The sequence below is a fragment of the Manis javanica genome, chromosome 3, assembly GCF_040802235.1.
Source record: "Manis javanica isolate MJ-LG chromosome 3, MJ_LKY, whole genome shotgun sequence".
Taxonomy (NCBI): domain Eukaryota; kingdom Metazoa; phylum Chordata; class Mammalia; order Pholidota; family Manidae; genus Manis; species Manis javanica.
In genome coordinates, this window is record NC_133158.1 from 167,357,064 (window position 1) to 167,375,837 (window position 18,774).

Here is an 18,774-nt window from a genome sequence, read left to right on the forward strand (position 1 = left end):
AAATGCCTTGATCCCTCTTTTCTCAGCTGTGAAATGGGAGTAATCACACCTGCTTCCTAGGGCTGTTGTGGCAAGCAAATGAGATGGGATAGAAAATCACTTTGTAAACCAGGCTATGGACTGGGAGCTTGAGCATCATTTCCAAGAGTATGTCCTGAGCCAGACAGCAATTTGCTGGACTTTTTCTTTGTAGGCTGTTTTCTTCCAAGGCCCCTCAGGCTTCTTGTCTGGGGCAGATGTCATTAATATCCCATCAGTGACAGGTATTGGTGCGGCCATGCTTCGCAGAAGGAGTGGGCACCAGAAAGGAGAACCATGAGGTCTGCATCCCAGTGGGCTGACCGTCAGGGTAGGAGGGAAGTTGGACCCTGGGTACCTGGTACAGGTTGAGCCCACCGCTCCAAGGGGCCTGTGCATCTCTCCTCGTCTTGTGCATGAAGAAGCAACACTTTTCCTTTCCCTTTTATGGTGCCATCAGCAGTATTTACATCTGATGTTTGTCTAACACACAGTTCATGTATGGCTTTGCTGTGCTGACCGCCTGTGGAATACTAACAGATTCACACTGCCCACAATACAGACACGATACACCAGGCAATTTTGTTTAAAAAATACTATGTTAGTTCTTTTAATAGCCACCAGCCCCTATAGTTTGTCCATTTTTAAGGCATTTTTGAAGGTCCTAGACAATTAAAGTCACTCAGAGATGCTACTTTTCCTACAAATGAATTACCTAGCCCACCAGTTCCTCTGAACACACCACCTAATTTGCATTATTCCTTGGTTAAATATAGTATTTGCATGCATAAAGAATAATCTTTGAATATGAAAAGGAATTTTATGATATTGCAATATATTGAGCTCTTTGGAGGAATGATATTATGTAAATCTCAAAATTAAATATTAAAACAATATTACACTGCTGCCTGTAAAAATTTAGAGTGTTAAGATCCATATGCTGAAATGAGTTCATTTTTAAGGGCTGGTCTCATTGGATAGTAGCTGGCGAATTTGCTCAAGAGCAGAGAAAAGATTGAGTCAGAACTTTAAAAAGACTGGGATGACTTTAAAGAAAACTTTCACTGAAATTAATAAAGGCACATTAAAATGCCTTGAGTAAAGGAAAAATTTACTGTTCTTTATTCAGTTTCATTGTTCATTTCATTACTTTCTTCTCACTGTTATTCTAAAAAAAGGTTGTTTTTATTGTTTCTTAAACTCCGGCATTGAGAAGGAGTTTCCAAGTGACCTCAGAAAGGTCCTGACCATTTGCAAACACTGGCTTGTTGTCTGTTGAGCTGAGTAGGCCAGCATATAGCACTGCCCATGACCCAGGCTGTGGCCTCCACCCCCAGCAGGAGATGGTGAGCTCTACGGAGAATCAGACCTGCTCGCCTACCCCAGCGGCATGAGGGGCAGACCAGACAGTGCTAGACAGAGACAGCCTTGATAAATATTTGCCAGGTTCATGTAGTTCCTGCTTATGACTTTGTATATAAGTGTCTGGCTGGGTATGATGATTAGGATGTGTCCTGGTGATCCACAGGTGACATCCTAAGATCCTTCCCAGTCAGCCAGATGACCAGGTTCTCTTCCTCCTCTGTGGCTCCTAGAAGGAAAACTTAAGGGACTGATCTTAGGATGATGCCAGTAGCCCTGATCAACTCAGAGGAACATGGTGAGAATCAACCACACTCAGAGAATGTATTCATCTATTTAAGCACTTACTATTAAGTTAAAATTTAACTTAAAATAAAATGAAGCACTTAACTTTGGAATTCCCTCATTCAACACAGTCTTTGCGATTGCTTTCCACAGGCTGACTCATTGGTTTCTGCTTCCAGGGACTCCCATTCATCCATGTACTCAACACACATTTATTGAGGCTTCCCATGCACCTTCTCTGTGCCAGACACCAGAGATACAGGAGCAAACAACACAGACAAAAATCTGCCCCTTATAGAGCTCACATTCTAGTCCACAGCTCTTACTGAGACTGAGATCAGAGCCCAGAAAAGTTACAAGTGAGCAGGTGACCAGCTGGGAAGTGACCTGAGGAGGCCCTCAGCCGACCCTTTGGTACCACGACCTGCTATGGAGCCAGCTCTCACTTCTAAAAGTTAGGACATAATCACATGCAGTCGCAAGAGAGTATTTCAATCTGTAGTGGCTACTGCTCTGCAGTGACAGTGCTGGGTGGCATATTGATTGTTCACGAACTGACCATCTGAAATTCTCATGGATGGAGATCCCCTGCTGGGCCGTGCAGGGGTTGGGTGTGGGAATCTCTGTTCCAGGTTCTGAGCAGTGCCCAGTAATGCTGCCAACAGCAGGACAACAGCTGAGAACATCCCTGCCCCAGGTCGCTGCAAGGATGACAAAAGGGCCCCATGGGATGTGGGGACCTCTTTGCCTATCGCACTCCACCATGGGGGAGGCTCTCTAAGCATATGGCTTGTTAAGTGAATATGGGAACACCAGCAGTGAGATGGTAGTAAGTTCCTTACCCACTCAAAGCCTAGGTATGAGCTTGTTATAACCCTCAGTACAGAGGGAACTCTAGTGGGATTATGAGATAGTTGCTGTTCAGCTGGGGCCCTGGCAAACGTCAGCTCCACAAGCCGACGGAAACCTCCAGGAGACCACACCTGTGTGCATCTTACCGGCTGTTGCTCCCCAGTGTCTAGCTAAGTGCCTGAAATAATGGAATTGAATAAATGCTCATTGAATGAATTAATAAATTATCAAATGAATGAATACCTCAGTCTTTCTTAAAGTAATCTCAGGCATCAGCAAGTGCTGCAGCTTAGCTCTCTCTGTGGTCTTCCCTTCCTCAGGCATCTTTGGGCTGGTTCTGGGGTTGCATTTAAGCCCCTGCATTCTCCCAGATGTTGGTGAGACCTGGACCTCCCTGGGTGCACTGTCCTTCAAAAACATAGGGAGACACTCTGCTATGACCTGGGCTGACCCCCTCCCCACAGGCGAGATTGCAGCTGCTGGAGCCACAGCTGGGGGTGGTCAGGATGAGATCCCAGCGTTGTCTGTCCACCTGCACGCGGACTCCCTGACTGTCGACTCCCTGCTATCGTTTTCACAGCACCATCGCTGTTAAACAGGCAGGAGCCCCAGGGGGTTTGAATGCAGCAATTAACAAAACAGCAATCAAGCTAAGTGCTTAATTTCAGAAAATTAACATCTTCTCAGAGCGGATGTGAAAGATGGGGAAAAAAGGCACAGTTAAATGTTCTGGGTAAATAAAGGCAGTGCCGGACAGCCAATTGTTTTCCACAGCAAGGGAGAGTCTTTGCCAGCCCCTGGGTCTTGTGATCAGCTTTCTTCTAAGAGCCGAGCTGCAGAGCAACATTGGGTATAGAATTGAGCCCTAGGATTTTTAACTGTGTGTATGTTTCTTTTTTTCCTTCTTTAATTAATAATTAATTAATTATTTTTCCAAGGGACAGAGAAAGTGCTTTATCCGGAAGAGCTCAGGGGAACAGGGGCCCATACATTCCCTGTGAGTCTATCTGCCCTGCAGAAAATCTGGATACGTGTATTGCCCTTCTCCGAACTGTGCTAGTCATGAGGACGACACAGTCATTCTTGAACGAGCATTAGTTCTTCATGTGTGTAGGCCATATTTCTCCTGACAGACTGAGGTCTCCCAAGGGACATGACCGGGTCTCCCTCCTCTCACCTCAGCACCATGTCCTCTGCTTTGGGGTGTCCTGGCTGGCCTTACGTAAGGTTCACGGTCTGGTGGTGCCTCCTACACCAGCCATTTGTTTGCAGCAACAGCTTTGCATTGTAACAGGGGTAGCTTGGAAGGCGGTGGGTGGAGACAGCACCTCCTGGTGTCTGTCGGCTCATCTGATGCCTGGAAGGGAGTGAGAGCCCAGGATGGAGACTGGAGGGCAAGGAAGGCGGCTTTGCCAAGGAAATGGGGAGATTCAAGCACAACGGGCAGGCCTGAGTCTCAGTGATGAGGTGCTGCAACTCAGCAGGGAAGCAGGATGCAGGGTTGTGGTAAGTGGGTTGGTACCCGACAGAGCCCAGGGGGCCGTGTTCTCAGGGAGGGGACCAGAAATCTGGCTTAGTGAGCAGTTTTTCTGGGGGAGTCTCACGGGCAGCTGACACCACAAACAAAAGAAGCCAAAGCAGGGAAATAAGAGGATTGTTCTCAGACACACAGAATGTATGCCGGGGCTCCCAGAAATGTTAAGGGATGGTGGCAAGGAGATGTAGTTTTGGTTATGATGTGTGCGATTTGTGGAGATTTGAGTACCCACATTAAGGTATTATTTATGCGCTGTATATTCAGGCTTCTGTTTTCTCCATAAGGTGGGAGCTGAAATGTAGGAAGAAGGATTGGTGTTGAAGGTCTGAGGAAAATGGGAAAAGCTTGGCAGCACCATTGCAGAGAATGGGAGATGGAGCTGACCAGGGAGATCCAGCAATCCCAGAGGCTTTGAGAGCCCATTTCCAGTTGGTGGTCATGTATGTACAGAGCTGCCCGTTTGCCCTGCTATGTGACGTCTTAGCAGAGCATGGATGGCTCTGGAGAGCAGATCCAGTGGGAAGTTGATTGTGAATCTCTGTCAAGTTGAGTTGTATTCTATGAAAAAATAAAGCAGCTCACACCTGAGGAAAAGGAAAGTATTGCCAATTTCATTATTGCAAAGATGGAACCTAAGCTGGACAATGAGGGATGTGAATCAGGGAAGTGCTGATGCAATGAGGGGAAGTACAGGCCAAGAGGGCCGTGCGAGGCCGACAGGAACTGTGGTGTGCTCATCAGAGGTTGCCTTGAAGAAGCAAAATACTTGAATTTGTGGCTTTGAACATGGAACAACCTCAGGTGAGGCCAAATCCAAGTGTGCCATGGCAGTGGACAGATGTGGAGACTTATGGGGCTCGGCGAACAGACAGTTCCCTCTGAGCAGAGGTGGGAGTCGTCCACAAAAGGCCAAGGCTCAGAGATAGAAACCCAGGTCTTCGGGGAGGCAGCGAGTGACAGTGGGAGGGAGAATGGGGCCATCTCAAGCTTGGAGAGCTGTGACCTAGCCCCACGGACTAGCACTTTTGCAGAGAGTGCAGGAGTCTGTGGACAATGGTGTGGAAGAGGCAGCTGGGAACCAGGCGCTCACAGCCTGCCTCCTGACCTAGAGGTGTGCCCGGCATAAGGTCATAACCCTCCACATTGGAGAGGGCTGCAGGGAACAGGTGTCCCCGGAGTCAGGGTCAAAGGGAAAGAGGCCCGTACCATTGTGGGGATGGTGGTGTGAAGGAGGGGCTCAGCGGGACCCTGCAGGGTGACAACCGCCTGCGGGAGCGGGGGCTCTGGGTCCTCAGGTCAGGAGACTTAGACCTCCAGTGGCGGTGACTGCAGGCCACACTGACTGCAGGCGTGGCTCCCCTGCCCACTGCTGGTGGTGGTGATGTCAGCCTCCGGGTGGTGATGGGTCCCTCTGCTGGGGTGGGTGCTCTGCTGAATGCACATGAGTGACAGCCAGTGAGTGGGGTGAGGGGCGCAGACCTTACAGCAGGGTGCCCTCGGCTGTCCCCTGTGGCCTCTCAGGTGCTGTGTTTCTAGTGGACTGCCTCTGTGATCAAACCTTCAGCAAACCAGCACTGCTGCTGCTCTTGTCCCACCCCGGAAAGGCTAGTGGGCCTCTGGAGGAGGGGCTGAGCAGTGTGCCCAGCTGCCATGCCCCTGAGTCCTGATGGGCCTGCCCTGCCACCCTCACAGCACCTAGGGGTGCCTGCCTAGGAAAGTCACCACCTGACCAGTGCCCAAATTGCTCCCAGGTTCCTTAGCACAGCGTTCAGGTTTGCTGTTCTTTCCACAGTAAACAGCTGTTTCCTGGTGTGCCTTCTGACTACCCCAGTGTGGCAGAGGAGCCAGCTGGGGTGACCTAGGTGGCAGAGGGGCTCCCAGGACTCCACTGGCCAGGATGCATCCCCCTTCTGGCACAGGGCTCTGCTCACTTCCACCTCTGTGGGGAGCCCTACTCTCCCTGAGGGGCCGGGGATCCCAGAGTGCAACAGTCATCCATGAGTGATGTCACCCCGAATGCCCTCCCCATCGCACCATCCTCAAGGGGCTGAGAAAATGCCAGGCATATGAGTGTAAGGGGAGGGGCGAGGGGACCCACATGCCTCCTGGACAGGTGGCTGACCTATTTGGGATCTGCTGTAGCTGCTAAGGACTTAGGGAAGTCACTTGTCCTCTTTTGCCCTCAGCACTCAAATCCATAAATTTTAAGAGTTGACAGAAAACTGAATGACCTCAGATGTCCTTTCAGAGTTTAACATTCTAACTTCTGGGTTTCTAGAACAACAGTTCTCAAAATGGAGCCTGCATCAGAATCCCCGGAAGGGCTTGTGAAAACACAGATTCTTGAACCCCACCTCCATACTTTCTGATTCAGTGAAGCTGGGGTGGGGCTCGAGATTCTGCCCTTCTCACCAGTTCCCAGGATACAGGTCATAGTCTGAGAATTAACAGGGTCAGGCGGATGATCTTGGTAAAGAACCCTCGTCTCCCCGCCAGCCCCACCACATTCGAATTATTATCAGAAATGAGGGACTCTGCTATAAATCCACATCTTCAGAGCAGTTGCTAAGTCCCTGTTGTCACCCCGCCCCTTGGCTTGACACCAAACCCTTAGCGATGGACCCCTGATGGAGGTGCTTGTCTGGGGGTGTGAAGCCTGTGTTTTTCTCTGCCAGCCCAGCTTCATGGAGCCATGACAAGACTCAGCCAGTGTTCTCCTGCGGCAGCAAGCCGATGCCCCCCATCTGGAGCAGTCCTCTGTCTCCAGGTGACTCTGAGGTAGAGGGAGATTGGAGAGGGGAGTCAGGGTCACCTCAAGGTACAGCCCAGGGCAAAAGCAAAGAAGCCAGAATTCACAATAGGGGAAAACAATTAGAAAAATAATGAATTCTGCTTTTGTATTCATACCTGGTCTCCAAACTAATTGCTTATTTGTTTAATCTGCTTTGACCAGAAGTGGTACTGCACCAAAAATATTTAATGAGTCAGACTTACTAATGTAACATCCAAGCATATTTGTGTAATGAAATGAGTTTTCATCAACAGGGAGAACCTGTTATCTAAGCAGTACCTTCCTGATGAAGCAGTACCGTCCTGGAACAGAAATGTCAGAGGAGACACGGTTCATCTATGCACAGCCCATGGGTGTGTGGACTGTTGTTCTTCCTTGTCCTCAGTAGTAGTGGGCCTGAACTCTTTAGCTGACATTTAAATATAGATTTTGGGTTTTGTCTAAGAGGGTTTCATATAAGAAAAAGAATACCCACCACCCCCGTCTCCTCACTCCCAACCTCAGCACCCAGGCCTTTTAGGAATTCCCATAATTTAATCCTAGGCCTCAAGGGGACCCAGCATTTCGGGATGGTTCTGGGGGCCCTTCAGAGTCTGCGATGTGGGGGACAGGCAATGGACTGGCTGCAGGCCTCTGGGATCAGAGCCTGATTTCACTTCTGATTCATCCAGAGCAGCTTTGAAGTTCTCTGTTTCACACTTTATGCTTCAAGAAAAATTTTGTTGGGAGAACAGATTCCACAGCTCAAAAAGAAGAAAAGTTAGAACACCACTATTGCGAGGTAGCATTTGAGCTGACACATCCCAGTGAGATGGGGATGGCCCAGCCTCCCCGTTGCTGCCTCTCAGCCACACAGCAGTTCTTGTGTCCCCACTGCCCAAGGACTGCTCTATGCAAATCCATGTCCTTCTGGGTGCAGGCTGCGGAATCACAGCACTACCTCCCTCCCTCCACATCTTCCTCCTTTGAAGGCCAATATCCATGTTAGGTGCAACCCTGTGATTTTCTGACCCCTTTCACTTCCTATGTTTTTAGAGAAGAGACCACAATCATATCAGTAAAGGCAAATTTTTACTGAGCATCTATTATGTGCTAACAGTAGGAAGAGGCTAGAAACATGACTTCTGCCCTAAAGAGTATATTCTAATGATGGAGAACAGAGATGAGCACCTGAAAAGTTAGATCACAGTGCACTGTGACCCAAGGTGGTGATTATAGCCCAGTGAGACTCATTAAAGTGAGAGCTTTGTGTTGGAGGAGGGAAGGGGCACTACGGAAGTTGTACTCAGATGGGGCTAAACCAGGGCCGTGTGTGGCCTGATCTGTGCCTATGAAGGCTGGTGGGGTCATGAAGAGAGGTGGCCAGAGAAGGTGGCCTCATAGGCAGAGATCCCCAAATCTGCTGGGGCATGGTGAGTGGAGCAGTTTGACGTTAGCTGTGGGTTCCTGAAGGAGAAGAGTGAGTGGCATCCTGGACTGGCCAGTGGCTGCCACAGTGTGAACATCAGAAAGGGAATTGGGCTTTTCCAGCTGGGAGCCATTGAAGGTTCTGAACTTCAGAGGAAGGTGACTCAAGCTTTAGAAAGATTAATCTGGCTGCAGTGAAGTTTGAAGTGAAGAGGCCCAGAATGGGCAAGGGAGTTGGGGCAGGATATTAGGTATAAGAATATATGGGTGACAGGACCAAGAGAAAGGCAGGGGCGGAGCCAGGGAGCATCCCAGACTCCTGGGCCCAAGGCACACCAGCAGATGGCTGGGCTGAGGCTCATCCTCTCCCCAGAGCCACAAGGTCTCCTTGTCCTCAAGGCCTAGGTACCCTGTGATTTACTTCCTAGATTACTTCCCAGAAAAACTCAGGTCATCTCGAGATGCCCCAGGAGCATTCATCACACCAATCTCTGGGCAACCCTGCTCTTAGCCTCCCCTTTCTCCAAGCCCATTCTTAAACTAGATTGACATGTTTATTTATTCCCTCAAAGATGTTTATCAAATAAATACCCAATGCTGTCATTGCATTGTGCTTTTCACATTTGCCTTGGGGAACTGTGAGCAGGGGTTGATTTGCATACGTGAACAGTGGGGAACCCCGAAGGAGACTGAGGTGGTTGTCAAGGTCCCTGGCCTGGCACACTGGGTCTCGTTGGAAGGAGTGATGCACCACCCAGGGCACATCCTCAGAACATTCGAAAAATCTCTAACAAGAGGATTAATATTCCTGTTTCACAGATGAAGAATTTGAGGCCCAAAGAAGTCAAGTAACTTTATCCAAGATCATACAGTAAGCAGTCAGCATGACAGGAGCCCACTTCTCTCTGCAGCATCTTCTCTATTTTTGCTAATTCCTACTGCCCTGGGCTAGGGCTCTATGCTCCTTACAATTCCTTACCCCGCCTTGTTTTTCTCACAGCTGGGGTCTCTGGTATAGACAGCAGGTAGTTTGTCCCAGGGTGATTCGGCTGGAAAATGCTGTTCTAGAAAGTATACAAGAGATTAACATTACCATATGATCCAGCAATTCCACCACTAGGTATATGCCCAAGAAAAATGAAATACAGGTTCACACAGAAACTTCTACACAAATGTTCTGAGCAGCATTATTCATAACAGCCAAAATACAGAAACAACCTAAATGTCCATCAATTGATGGACAATTGTCCTAGAAAAAGCAATGCTTAAGATGGTCGAAGAGGCTGCTAAGCCTGAGATGCACTCCGTTTGGACTGGGGCAGCTGTGTCTCTCTAAGGGGTCAATGTGAGGACCTCCTGACAAACAAACCATTTGGAAGGGCCAGGAAAAACAGCCCACCTTGCCCAGCACGACTTATGGTGAGGAGGACCTATGGGCTCCTCTTTCAGTGGGCCCCCTTGGGAAGTTCAGGTATGGAGGTCTCCCTCACTGGAGAGGCCATTTACCTTCCAGGAAACTGGCTGGGGCTGTACCCTGAGCCAAAGGAGAGGGGACTCTGCTGGGATCTGCTCCCTAGTAACTAGGGTGAGAGGTGGCCTCCGAAAAAGGCTGTCCCTGACATCACTTCCAACCACAGAGGCAGCACCATCTTTACTTTATATGAGATTAGCTGAACTCTGAAACCCAAGTTTCATATTTTTATAACCTCTTCAAACATTTTACTCCAGTATCTAATAGATCAACCTGATTTTGAATATGTGTGTGTTCTGCTATTATTTTTCTTTAGAACTAGTTATAAATGCTTCTGATGGCTTAAATAAAATATTTTGACATTGTAAACTGTAACATCACTTATATAAACTGTTATTTCATAATTCTAAAGCAGTTTATGGTTAAAACTGTTCAAAGAATTATTTTGACACAAAAATCAATTAAGACATTAAGAAGTAATTTTTAATAAGCAAAGGTAATGCATTAGAATTTAGTAATTGTCCTAGAAAGAAAGCATCAACTTATTCTCCTATTTTGGAAATTGAGATGCTTAATTGTTGAGGGAAGGTTTCCTTATCAAATACAGAAAACAAAACGAGTAAGAAGAAAACTGAATGTGACTGAGTCAGTAACAAAATTAAAGGGTCAAGGAATGTCACAAACATAAGCTGTATGGTCCAGGTGAACCTGAGCTGTGACAACAGGGCTTCTGCACATTAAGACTCCCCGGGTTCCAGATTTTGATTATTAACTTCTGAGATGGATTCACACCACCTTCCCAGACCCAGCCTGAGTCTCACAGGATTGCAGGCCCTACAGTCTCCTTTGGAGCCCTTCTTACAAACAGAGGGCTGGCTGGTGGTTGGCCAGGCCCACTCCTGATGCCATTATCAGTGACCTGTGACCAGTTTGGGCCAATGTTTGTCCCATGCCACCTGTGAGTTCTTTAATAACCTGCAGCCAGGCCACCCTGTCCCTGTAATTTATTCACATCTCATTTGTCTGTTCAGGCAAGAACATTCTGGGCCCTTTCTCTGCTGTATGTGATGTACTATCTTGGATTTGCCTGCTTCAAAAGCAGTTTGGGAATATGATCTCCCCAAAATCTTCCTCGGCAGAAACAGAGACAAAGGAGTCATGCAACCTTCCTTTGCATTCTCTCCAGTCCTGAGCACTTTGACCAATCAAGTTTAAGTCTTTCTTCTTCTGACACATTTAATTAGCCTCTTATTTACTGGCTGTAGACTCTCTGACTGGCACTGTGGTTCCTACCTGATTTTTCTTGGTGTCTGACAGGACACTTGCCGTTTCTTCCCCACTCTCTGGATCCCAGCTTCCTGTTGGATCAACCTCTTTATTTTGCTAAGAAAGAGAACAGGGAAATTTTGAGTATATTTAGGTTTTCTGAGCATCTCCTCTTTAGGTCAAACACAGCTTTCTCAAGTGTTTAGTACCTCTTTCCAAACAGCCCCTAGCCTAGTTTTTATTCTTACTTTTTCTAAAGTAAGAATATTTGCTTCTTTGCTAAATTTTAATAATTTTGCGAATTCTTTATTTTCACTTCCTTCTCTCTGTAGAATGTATAATTTAGTCAAAAGCATTCTGTGTGCTTGTGGGGAGAGACCCTTCCAAGCATTCTGCAAAACTACTTCTTCATTTGAAGATGCAAGTTTATGGAGAAAAGGCAACTGGCCAGGACTTAGCATTGAAACCAGCATTTTGGGGGTCACAAGACCCATGCTCAATTAATCTCCCCAACCCTCTTTCACTGCCTTAGGTTTTGAAGAAGTAGGTGTTTGAGTGGAAACCTAAGCTCATTTTTATTGTTTTGTCTGAAGGTTCTGTAGCATGTAAAATACCAGATGTAGAGGTGGCATTTGCACTTCAAGAGGGGAAAAAAACCCAAACTTATCACTGTAGGTAATCACAGATAGCAGAGCACCAGATGGAAGCTGCCCCTGCTTTTCAGGGAGGAAGAATAATACTTTACTTCCTCTCATGCTAAATTCTTTGTCAATTAAAATATAAGACATTTAGACTGACTTGTGTGAGGATAAACAGACAGCAACGGGGCCTGTGACTGCTGTGTTGCCGTCATAACTCTGAGAAGTTTGGGTGGTGGTGACTGTTACCCTCTGGCAGCTTCTCCTGGCCCGTGGTGCTGGTGACTGGCTTCTGGGAGGCCCTTGCTTCCACCTCTAGGGGGTTCCTCTCAGTGGCTACTGATCGCCTCTGGGCCACCCTGCCCTGTGACTGCCTCTTTACCATCTGACCCCACCTAGACCCCAAGGATCTTTGGAGCAGGCTGACATTTTTACTTGCCCTTCTTCCCCAGTAATTAGATCAGGGGCCTGGCACAATGTTTGGCAGATGTATTGAGGCTTGAATAACTGTTTTCCAGGGATCAGAGAAGAAGAAGAGAATGAAGTCCATCAAAATCCTCAGGTTGTTAGGACCAATCGTTCTAATTTTTAATACATGATGCTTCAGCTCTTGAGGCAGAAGGATCCTGAAACCAGCGTGATGCTGACATTACTAACAGCATATGAATTGTTTCCACAGAGATCTGAAAGGGCAGCCCCAGCTGCATGTCTAGTGTGGTGGGGGGAGGAGGAGAGAAGCTTTCCAGGAGTCATTCACTGCTTGTCTTATGGGCCCTTTGAGATCCCCCAGGGTTCTGGACTGACTCTGGAAACTGTCTCACCTCTCCTGAAGCACCTTCATCCTCTCCACGGCTCTGCACAATGCACATAAGGTCTTGAAAAAGATGAGCACACATCACCCACACTTAACCAGCCAGCTTGCTGCTCGTCTGCACTCAGTTCCTAGTGTCACTTGACGTGACTTAGCAGCATTTCACAGTCTCTCCTCCTGGGAATGCTCATTGCCACTTGATTTCTAGGTGCTCACACTCTCCTGTTTCCTTCTACCTCACTGGTCTTTCTCAGGCCACTTTGCTCTTTTTTCCCCATCCCCTGAATCTTCGAATATATGATCTGTTCTCCTCATTCGCTTGGTGATCTCTGTCAGTTTTGCAGTGTTCGCTACCTTTGAAATACTGATGACTGTAACTGTGTATCTCCACCTGGGACCTGTTACACATGTGCTTGCTGACTCATTGTCTACTCTAGGACATCGTGGACACTGCAAACCTAACAGAAGCTCCTGATCTTTCCTCCCAAACTGCTTCTACTGATGTCTGGCCTGATCCCAGTGGATGGCAGTCCTACCCTTCCAGTTGCTCGGGCCTAAAACTGTGCAGTCATTTAGACTCTCCTCTTTCTTCCACATTGCACATACACTGAGATATTCTACATCTATTCAGAACTGACCACTCCCACTCTTACCGCCACCACTGTTATGAGCCAGGTCCAAGTAACCACAGTCTTGCAGCTGGATCATTGCAAAAGTGCTGTGATAGACCTTTCAGCTTTAACATTGGCCCCTTCATTCTGTTTGCAACACTGCATAAGGTGATACTGTTCACATGGAAGTCAGATTACATCACTCCCTGGCTCATGACCCCCTAATAGCTCCCCATCTCACTCAGAGTAGAAGACAAAGTCTTTCGGTGTCCCTCAGGGCCCTATCACCTGGGCACATCTCTGCTCCAGTCCCCCTGTTTGCTGTTTCCCTGAAACTCCAGACTGCTGTCAGGTGAAAACCTTTCCCAGCCTTCCTCTTTCATATGCTCTTCTCCCAGGCATCTCCATGACTCCCTCCCCTCCTTCAGCCCTATACTCCTGCATCTACTTCTCACCTGGGGCTTTGCTGGCTGCATGATGTAGAGGTGCAGCCTTCTCCCGCCCAGCCTCCTACACTGGGGCATTCTTCTGCCTTCTCTGCTCCGTCTTTCCCTATTGTACTTACTACTTTTAACATACTTTGTGGTTGATTGATTGATTACATCTAGTCTCTGAATCCCTCCACTAGAATATAGGCTCTACGAGGGCAGGGTATGGGAATCTCTAGGACCTAGAATAGTGACGGGAACCTGGCAGATGCTCAATAAATATTTGCTTAATTAGTGAGTTAATTAACCTGGGCCATGATACTAAGTTGAGAGGAAGAGAGGATGCATTTGATGGTTGAATTAGGATAAAAAATTATCCCAATTTAGTAGATTAATAAACCAAATTTGACACCATAAAGGTAAAGAGATAGATGTAAATCCCTGTAGTCAAAGCCCAAGCCAACTCTACAGACAAAAGACAAGGCACATCTATGAGAAAACCCAAAGGATTTTTTATATTTGGCTGTGATTTCAGAATTGAATAACAGGTACATGTTTTTGATGCAAAGGTTAATGGTCATATTAATAGACATATACATATGCACAGATCCTGGTAGGCCTTAATTTTACTTCAATTTTTGCTGCATGAACAACAGTGATAGGACTGAGTTCTCTGGGCCTCAGGCCTGAAGAGAGATTTAGATAACAGGAGCCCCATTTGGAAAAGAGCCACCTCAGGTGACAGCGGAGCATGGGAGAAATGTTCATAGTATCTGGCCATTCTTTTCAGCAGGAAAAACTCTGGGGAGGCCAAGCTTGTTTCTTTAGCTATTTGAAAAGCCATTCTATGGAAAAGGGAGCATACCACTTCATTTGGTAGAACTGAGACCAGAGGGAACAAGACAAATGTCCAATAAGGATAAGGAAGATGTGCAGATCAGTGAGAGTCACCCAGGTATGCAGCAGGGGCTCCTAGGGGCAGGGAGTCTCCCATCCCTGGGGACACAGAGGGCTGGGTAGAGGATCTTTAATAGGGGGATTTAGGAGGATTCAGGACTGCATTAATTCAGGTCCTTCATAATGCCGACACCAAGATGGATTAGATGTGCCCAAGATATATCAGGGAAGGAAGGTGGAGACCAGAGGAGGCTGGGAGAGTCATCATACTGCAATGAAGTCTGAGTCTTCTGAAGGAAAGAGGGAAGAAAGGAAGGCTGGGTGGAAGGAGTCTCAGACCTTCATGCTGTTACAAAGAAGCACTGGGGAACCTTTGAGTGAACGCTGCCCACCAGGAGAGTCAGGGATGGGTCTGCACAGCATCCCTGCCTCTCTCAGTCGCTGGCTGGGGGTGGCCTGTGGAGAGCAGGCTCCACGTGAATGGGGTGATGGAGTCAGAGGGCAGCAGCTGGGGCCATCAGTCTGCTATGCTCCCGGCCGTAGGGGCTCTGGGAGGGGCATGCTAATGGCCACCACAAGGCCTCCCACAGAAACTGCGCCAGGTCTCAGGTGGACACTCTGATTCTAAGGTCTCATCACCACTTCTCACACTATCTCTCCTTACGGCTCCTCAGACTGTAAACATCCTCAGAACAAGTCCCAGCCTCCCCTCCCTGGCCCAGGGGCTGGCATGCAGTAGGTGGTCATTGAGAGTCCTATGAGCTGTGGAGAGTGCAGGGGCCCACCTGTGACCCGGCAGCCATGCTCTGTAATTGCAGGTCTTGGAGGGGAATCTGTTTTCTCCTCAGAGAAACCCTTGTAAAGTGGACTTTGCATTAGGAAACGACCTTCATAACTGCTAAAGTGCCAGGACTGAATGGGACAGCCCCTGAGCAGAGTGCTGATGGAAACCTCATCCATTACCTGCCTCTTCTCCTAGGAAGACAGCCTCATTTATTACTTCCAGGCTGTTTGCATTTTACTTAAACTTTGTGGAATTGGAAAGTAAATAGTATTATTTCCAAGCAGAGATTTTTGGAATCACCTAACAAATTTTTGTCATTATAATCCTGTTTCCAAATGTTTAGTTTGTGTATCATTTCTTCATTTATATTTGTGAGCTCTTCATTGAAAACTCTCATAGAAGTTTGAAAGAATTCTGTCATTGGTCTGCATTCATACCTTTTTGAGAGATGCCTCCTTTTTTTCTTTCAAAATGCAGCAAGATCTTACATGCAGTCTCAGAAAGGGAAATTTGCTAGAATGCTCCTTACCATTGCACAGTAACTCTGCACTGACCAGTTATCCTAGCCCACTGCCATCCCTTGCCTCCAGGTTATCTTCTCTTCAATAGCTCAGCCTGTTACTGGAAAACTGAGACTCCTTCAACATCTTTTGCTCTAAAACATTCCGTTGCTCCTCCTGTCCCACTGGATGAAGCCTAGACTGGTCCCGGTTGCCTTGCCCTCCCTAGTTGGCTCCACCTTCCCTGGGCCATATTGTTTTCCTGTGATCCGTCCAACCATCCTTTGTTCCTTCTGGACCAGAAAACAGTCCATTCCAGCCCCAGCCCTCAAACATGTTCTCCTGTCCTAAATAACCACCATTTCAATCCTTTGTTATCCAAATTCCATTTATTCTGTAAAACCCACAGAATAAATGCTGCGGATCTAGCTCAGCTGATGAGAAATAAAGGGCAGGATTTAATCCCAATGATATTTCTCTCCTTGCTTTTCTCTGGAAGATGGCACTTCTCATGTCTGTTCATCTACCCTCTCTGTGTCTCTCCACAGCCCCTTCCACGGTTCCTATCATGCACCAGGTCAGTGCCACTATGAGGAGCATCACCTTGTCATGGCCACAGCCAGAACAGCCCAACGGCATCATCCTGGACTATGAGATCCGTTACTATGAGAAGGTAAGTCAGCTCTGCCTGCAGTTTGCAAGACCCAGGGCCAGCCACTGGTCAATAGGTGGTGAACCTCTGAGGGCAAAGCACATAGGCTGGAGGAAGTCCTGAGGGAGGAGGGAATCTGGTAGCAGAGACCATCGGCTCCCTGGGAGAGTTCCACCTGTCTTCCTTGGTAAAGCCTCCAAAGCCCAGGCACTTGATGTACCAACTTGGGAGAGGATTTTCTACATACTCCCATGCTATCTAATCAGCTTGCTGGGCTGGTATGGGCAGGGCCCATCCCACTCTCCCAGTTATGTGTTTGCTGTACTGATGCAGAGGCTACAAAACAGCAGGAGTCCCCTGAATTTCCTGGAAATTCTGTGGTTTTTTAGACCAGTGTTTTTCAGTTTTTGATTATGTACCTCCATTATAATTTTATTTATAAGTCATATGCAAGTGTAGTGTACTAATATATTTACAGAGATTAAAATGTAAATAGAAGTTTTAAAGGAAAGACAGAAATAAGTAGAAATAGAAATCTGTGTATTACCTACCTGGCTGCTCCTTAGCAGCTGCCCCTGGGGGCTACAGCAGCATGTCCTGCCAAGGAGAGGGAAACGATGCCCTGTGGAGTTGGTACTTACATGTCTATGGGGGAAGTAGAGCCTCCCTCTTGCCATGGGAAACTGTAGCATTTGCAGAATCCCAGGAAAATGCAGTGCCTTCTATACTAACCCAACACATGACTGTAAAAACACCAGATTCCTTCTTTTGTTTGGTCAGCAAGTATTTATTGAGTACCTGCTATTTGGCAAGTACTATTCCAGTATATATTAGTGATCAGAACAAAGATATCTGTCTGCCCTTAAGGGACTTATTTTCTATCAGAAGGAGATAGAAAATGAACAATGAACATAATAAATAAGGAAATCATATAATATGTTAGAAAATTAGTAGTGTAAGGGAAGAAAACTGGAGCATGGTAAATAGGATCAGGAGGGTCGGGTTCAGGGGAGAAGCAGGTTGCACGATTACATAGAACGGTAAAGGTAGGCAGGCCTCTTGGAGAGGGTGAGTTCTAAGTAAAGACTGGAAGGAGGAGAGGTTGTTGTGAAGGCGTGTGGAGGAGATGCCTGGAGGAGAGAGAGGCAACAGCCTGTGCAAAGGCTCTGAGGTAGGGTCATGACTGGTAATTCAAGGAGCAGTAAAGGGACAAGCATGGCTGGAGTGATACAAGCACTGGGAAAGTAGTGGACCATGAGAGAGGTAACCAGGGCAGAGGAGCATGTTGGACCTTCCAAACTTGAGCTTTTCCACTGAGTGAGGTAAGGCTCCATAGCAGGGCAGAGAAGAGACAAAATCTGACATTTCCAAAGGTTTGCTCAGGCCATTCCATGAAAATAGGCCTACTAGATTATAATCACATAAGACAAAGATAATGGTGTCTTGGATGGAGTGGAATCGATGGGATTGTGAAGCACAGTAGGTTTCCAGATGTATAAACTAAAGGCAGAGTCCACAGGATTTCCACCTGGTTGGGTTTCAGATGTGGGAGGGTTTTGGCCTGGCCCTCTAGAAGGAGGTAGCCACCATTAACTGAGAAGAGGAACACAGTGGGTGGCTTGGGTTTGGGATGAGGGAAGAGACCGAAGTTCATCTTGAAGTCTAAAATAGACCTCCGCAGTAGGACAATGGGGGTGTGGGACTGGCAGCTAGATGTACATCTCTGGAGTTCAGGAGAGGAGCTCGAGATGTCCATTTGGAAGTCGTCAGTATGCAGATGGTATGAGAGCTCTGAGCATGGGTACAATCATCCAGTGGGTCAAGGGAAATAAGAACAGGATCACAGGTGGAAACCTGTAGCCCTCCAACATGGAGGTGGTGTTGGACAACGGAACACCACTGCATCGGGAGGCAGAAGCCCGCTTTCCAGTGCCCCCCATCACTAACCAGCCACACAGCAGTGGTCGAATAGCTTCACCACTCTTGGTCAGAGTACTCACACTTGTGCAGTGGTAGCAGTGTGCCTCCCTGAAGGTGGAGGTCTGGATGGATCACCAGTCTTGTCTGAGGAGGCATATCTTCAGCCATTAGAGCTGAGCTTGCAGGCAAGGTGAGGGTTAGGCAGAACTCTGCTCTCTTTAGAGCATTTGGGGCTTTGTAGACAGTTGATTCAGATAATTCAGGGGGTTGGGGGTAATTTAAATAATCTGAATTCAGAAGCAATGATTATATAGAATTAGGTTTCAATTTTGTGCCCTTCTTTGACGGATATTTTTTATCAGTTAACAAATTTAATGAATGTTCACTTTCCCAAATGTTTTGAACCAGTGTGTTTGGACCAAATGACCACATTCCATCATGTAAGTTGACATAACAGTTCAATAAATTATTGTGTGTGGCCAGTATATGATGTGCTGTCAAAATCACCAGTAAGGTCCCCAAAGCACCCCTTCCCACCCACTTG

At 47.3% G+C, this 18,774-nt stretch overlaps 1 protein-coding gene across 2 annotated transcripts in view; it reads left to right on the top strand.

Annotated features, from left to right (window-relative positions):
• Positions 1-18,774, top strand: part of EPHB1 (EPH receptor B1) — a 462,780-nt gene that overhangs the window by 329,284 nt on the left and 114,722 nt on the right. For both annotated transcript variants that reach the window (XM_073232346.1, XM_073232347.1), the window contains one exon: positions 16,207-16,331. In XM_073232346.1, the coding sequence (XP_073088447.1) occupies positions 16,207-16,331 (125 nt within the window). The remainder of the gene's footprint in view (positions 1-16,206; positions 16,332-18,774) is intronic.